Source organism: Penaeus japonicus, unplaced genomic scaffold (assembly GCF_977035675.1).
Source record: "Penaeus japonicus unplaced genomic scaffold, GWHDUDI00000001_assembly GWHDUDI00000016, whole genome shotgun sequence".
Classification (NCBI taxonomy): Eukaryota; Metazoa; Arthropoda; class Malacostraca; order Decapoda; family Penaeidae; genus Penaeus; species Penaeus japonicus.
Genome location: NW_028234418.1, coordinates 19,180,863 through 19,185,862, shown reverse-complemented (window position 1 = coordinate 19,185,862; position 5,000 = coordinate 19,180,863). Strand labels below are relative to the sequence as shown.

Below are 5,000 nucleotides of genomic sequence, written 5' to 3'. Positions count from 1 at the left end.
GAGGGTGCAGTTTATCCTTGGAGAAGATGATGATGGAGATGGCACACATGACAGTCATCCCCTCTTCAGCGAGATGGAGACCCTTATTGAGATGGAAGGTGGAGAACTGGAGTGGAAGGAGACAGCAAGGTAAGAAGGCTGAGCAGTCCAGATATCCTGTAGTATCACATTTTGTTTTAGTTTGTAAATTCCTATGTATCATTCCTGAAATCTGCTCCAAATTCAAGCCTCTCTCTCCTGCAGATGGATCAAGTTTGAGGAGGATGTGGAAGAGGGAGGTGAGCGGTGGTCCAAACCTCATGTGGCAACTCTCTCCCTGCACTCCCTCTTTGAGCTCCGATCTTTCCTCCTGAACGGAACTGTCATCCTCGACATGGACGCCTCAAGTCTGGACACCATTGCAGATCTTGTTCTTGACAACATGATCAATCAGGGGCAGCTACCTCTCAATGGAAGGGAAAAGGTAAAGTGGTCTTTGCTTGACATCTGAAAGAAAATGCTAAGGTAATTTTTGTTTTCATTTCTTTTTTTGTTCTTGTTTTTCATACCCATTCTTCTTTTTTTTATGAAGCTTTATTTTTTGTCTACTTTTGGTTCCTTCCTTGTATTTCAATATAGTGTTTGGATTTACTGATAAACTCTCAGAAAAAGAGATCAGAACTTGTTTCTACAAATGATTTTTTTTTCTATTACTGAAAATAGACATAAGTTGGCATTTTTTTCTTTCATAAGTATTTCCTTCCTGGAATTTACAATTTTTTTAAATTCTGCTCAGTTCTTGGTATTCTGATATTGATTATTCTTTCTCTTTAATCTTCTTCTTTAGTTCCTATTATTTAATTGTTTAAAATCCTTTTTGAACAGACCACAATGAAAAAACAAGTTCTTGCACTTTTATTTCATATACTGATGCCATTTTATTTTAAAAATTGCTTTCTAGTTAATGCCTTTGGTTACTTACAGTTCCGTGATGCTCTCCTACGGAGGCATAAGCATCTGTATGAGAAGCAGAAACACAAAGAAAATGGAAACATGTCCCGTCTGCCACTCATCCGCAGCTTGGCTGAAATTGGACGCAATCATTCATCATCCAAAAGTGAGTACGAGCAGAATGATGTTAAAAGATATTTTTTATTATAAACATATATAAATATATATATAGATATGCAGTTTCTATATCCATAGAGTTAGGATGGAGACAAAAACGTCAGGTGTATTAGGATGGAATTTGTCCCATGTATTTAATAACACATACTAAATATATATATTTTTTTTTATATAAAGAAGTTATCAATAACAAAACATTGTTAGTGTAATTTCCCAAATGATTGAAATATTAATTTGTATGCCATGATATATTTCTTTTCCAAAATAACAAAAGGAGCAGGGGGTAAGAAAAAATGTGGCCTACCAGCACTAGTGCACAAAATAATTGATAAGAGATATGAGAAGCGTGGTCAAATTAGATGATGATTCTTCCATTTAGTTACTGATTCTCATGATTGTCTGTATATTGTAGCTTGCACTTGTGGTGCATGAAGTTTATTGTTAATTTAGTCTCCAGAAATTCATTGTCTTGTTTATGGATGGATTTTAGAATATTTTTTCTTTTTTTTTCTTTTTTTTTTTCTTTAAAAAAACTCTTCTGAATGCAGATCTTAAACATTTTATTGAAATTATGTAGGGAAAAGTTTGTTTTTTTCCAACACAGAAGGACATATATACAGACAAAACTGGTACTATCATACAAGAAAGTGCACAGGCTTGCATGAAATTTTATCTTTTACAGTTGTAATTTCTTATAAATTACTGGAGAGGGAAATCATTCTGTAATGAGCCAATAAAATTACACTAACATCATGTTATGTTTCTAATATACACTAAATGAGGAGTTGGTGCATCTGTTATAGCATTCTTTCAGCTTTTTCAGGGTGGAGGAAATGTAAATTGAAATCTGTTATATTTTATGGGTTGCTGGTATGCTATCTTTATATATATATTTATTCTTGAAAAGACAATTACATGGACATTGGTTTTAAATAGGTTTAATTTTTTTTAACCTATTGATTTGGTTTTGGATGGGTATTATATAATGGCTTTTTTGAGCAACCGATGCAAGTTCACCAATAATTTTTCATCCTTTTTACTGCCTGTTACATAGCACAGGTTATTTTGCAAGATATATTTGACATTAATTTCTTGGGACTATGCTGTCACTCTCACATTTACTGTTAATTTTTTTGCCTTATGAAGAGAAATTTTGTTTTTACATAATGATCTATTTTGAATATTATGGATCATCCTCTTGTTGTAGCTGATGCATGAGTACGGAATAGGGCATGATGATAAGTAGCATGGCAAAACACATGTTTTGTTACTTTGTCTTTCTTTTTTCAATTTAGTGATTTACTGTGTCTTCTATATGTTGTAGTAGAGTTGAATATCATAAGATATTGTATTAGGTTGGTAAGTGGGTGTAAAGTCTTCCTCAGAATTATTATTGAGGAGTTCTTGAAGATGGAAGCTATGGCAAAAGTGCAGACAGGACTTCTCTTTATGACAGAGATCGCTCTCACTTGTATTTGCTTTTTATTAATCTAATACATAACAGAACACTTTGTTTGATTTGGAATGATGATGCTCACTGCGTACTAATGTTCCCTCAAATGCGAGCATTTGCAGTGTACTTTTTCCCTAACTCTGAAGAGGACGCAAATGAACTTTGGCTGCTTCTGCCAATCATCAGATTACCTGTAAAGCAATTTATAAGAGGGAGAATTGTTTGTGAAATCACCTTTTTCTTTCTTTTGTTGATGGTATGGATTCTGAGAAGAGTAAATTGTATTTCTTATAGTAGAGGTTGAATTGAAAAACAGTAGATATCTGAATGCATCTTGTATGCTCAAGGTTTTATGGATCTCCTGTCGAGTGGTTTAAAACGGTCATACACGGGTCCTGTGCCGCACTCCTCGGAGCCAGAGATGGCCAGGATGCGCTCGCTCAGCACTCCCTCTCCGTCTCACCTACTTCACCCCCCAATGGGGCCTAATTATGGCACTCACCTGGAAGTGCCAGAATCTTCCTCTGGGAGGTACATTATAAGACGGCACTCAGCGGGAATAGGCAAGTGTGACTAGGAAAGTGTTTGGATTTCTATTACAATACTGTAATTAGCGGCAGTCAACACGTATGCTATTCACATTGCGGTAATTTAATAATAAAGAGATTGCTCTATCACTGTAACAATTGTAGTTTGCCATCGTTCCTGGTTGGAAAGGAATTTGTTGAAACCCTCTTTGGAAGGCTATAGTAGATATATATTCAATATATTCCCTTTCATGAAAGGTTCCAATATCACTAGGAGTGTTGTAGTTTTGTGAGCTGGTCTGAGGTTGCTGCTAGGTGGAACTGATTGATGATTTCTTTGTGTTTAATTCACTTTCAAAGTAAATAACACTTTTCTCCTTATTTGTTTGAGTATTATCTTGCCTGTCTTGTTTCTCCTTTGTTCAAGTTTCACATTTCATTTTATTGTTTATATTTTGTATCAGTTCCTGGTATTGTGGCTGTTATCCCGGTTTCTTTTTTGACATGCACACACCTTTCCTTGCTCACTGTATTACTTTATCTACAGCTTTCAATGTTTTTTTATGAGAAATTTTGCTGCATTCCCTTAGTATTATCAGAGATAAGATTTTAAACTTTTTTCATAAATGATAAGTACTCTGTAGACTGGATAAGAGCCTGTAATTTTGTTTAACTTCCTATTTAATTTTCCTGTAGAAGAATCTTAATTGTTTGTTATAGAATAATTGCTATTTAATGTAGAATAATTGTCAATAATAGAGAGGTCCCAGGCTCAAATGTTAATTATATATCTCATATATTCAGTATAAAGAGCTTGGTTGTTAGATATATTGATATATATTCATATTTGTCTTTGATTTCCTTTAATCTGTTATTTAAAAATGTATCAACCTATTAAGTCATTAACATAGATGTGTGCTCTGCTTCTTCAACATCTGTTTTTATGTATCTTCACTGCATATATCTTTTGTTCACTTAGCACCATCTCTTTTTCATACAGCTATATAACATGTGTATCTTCTCATGTGACCATGTCTTTTCCTTAAAGAGAGACTGCTATTAATGATTCAACTCTTTTTTTGTCGAATTTAAAACATGCAGTCAGATCATTTCTCCTTATACTAGCTATAGTTAATATTTATAAATAACTAATGTCTTTCTTGTCTGGAATTCACATGCAGGTTTTACTTGCTAAATTTTATATCTTTGATGTGTTGTGTGTTAGGATATAATATTCCTCTTTAGCAGCATTTCTTGCATTCTCTACAGACACATCATTCTGTCTTTATCTCTCTTGACTTGCTATGATCCATATCTTCTTATAACTACATGTAATTGTGACATTCTTTGCAATGGGAGAAATGGATTATGTAGATTCCATTGTCCTTTTTACAGGTATTAGTACCATTATACATTGTCTTATATCTAATACAGTGCATGCATCTATAATTATTACAATGTCTAGTTCCTTACTCTTGGTTATGGTACAATAAGTACATATTTCTGTAATATGTGCCTATATGTATGTAGGTGCTTTTCAGGTTCCTTTTCTTTTTTCATACTCTCTTTTCTCATGAAGTTTGGTGTTGTTATACTGTTAGATTTTTTTTCTTTGATCCAATTATCAGATGTATTTTTGTTATTTTTTTGTTGGATATTTCTTTTATATTTTCTTGGAAATTACTTATCTAAAAAGAAAGAAAATCAAAGGTTTTTTCACATAATATTGTCTTTGCAGTTTATGGTTTAGTGGTTTTCATTTTTTGTAGGCTTTTAGAGGTGGAGCTATATTATGTAATTGGTTGCTGGATTAACTTGATCAAAAGCAAAGCTACTGGACAATAATGTATCACATGTTAATTCTAAAAGCAACAATACAATAAAAAGCTTATGGCATTGCTTTCATGCTCTTA

General features: G+C 33.4%; 1 protein-coding gene across 23 annotated transcripts in view; it reads left to right on the top strand.

The window, feature by feature from the left end:
- Positions 1-5,000, top strand: part of Ndae1 (Na[+]-driven anion exchanger 1) — a 264,254-nt gene that overhangs the window by 220,422 nt on the left and 38,832 nt on the right. For all 23 annotated transcript variants that reach the window (XM_086545266.1, XM_086545252.1, XM_086545249.1 and 20 more), the window contains 3 exons: positions 1-129; positions 244-463; positions 964-1,096. The exon at positions 1-129 is cut by the window's left edge and continues 16 nt beyond it. In XM_086545266.1, coding sequence (XP_086401392.1) covers positions 1-129; positions 244-463; positions 964-1,096 — 482 coding nt within the window. The remainder of the gene's footprint in view (positions 130-243; positions 464-963; positions 1,097-5,000) is intronic.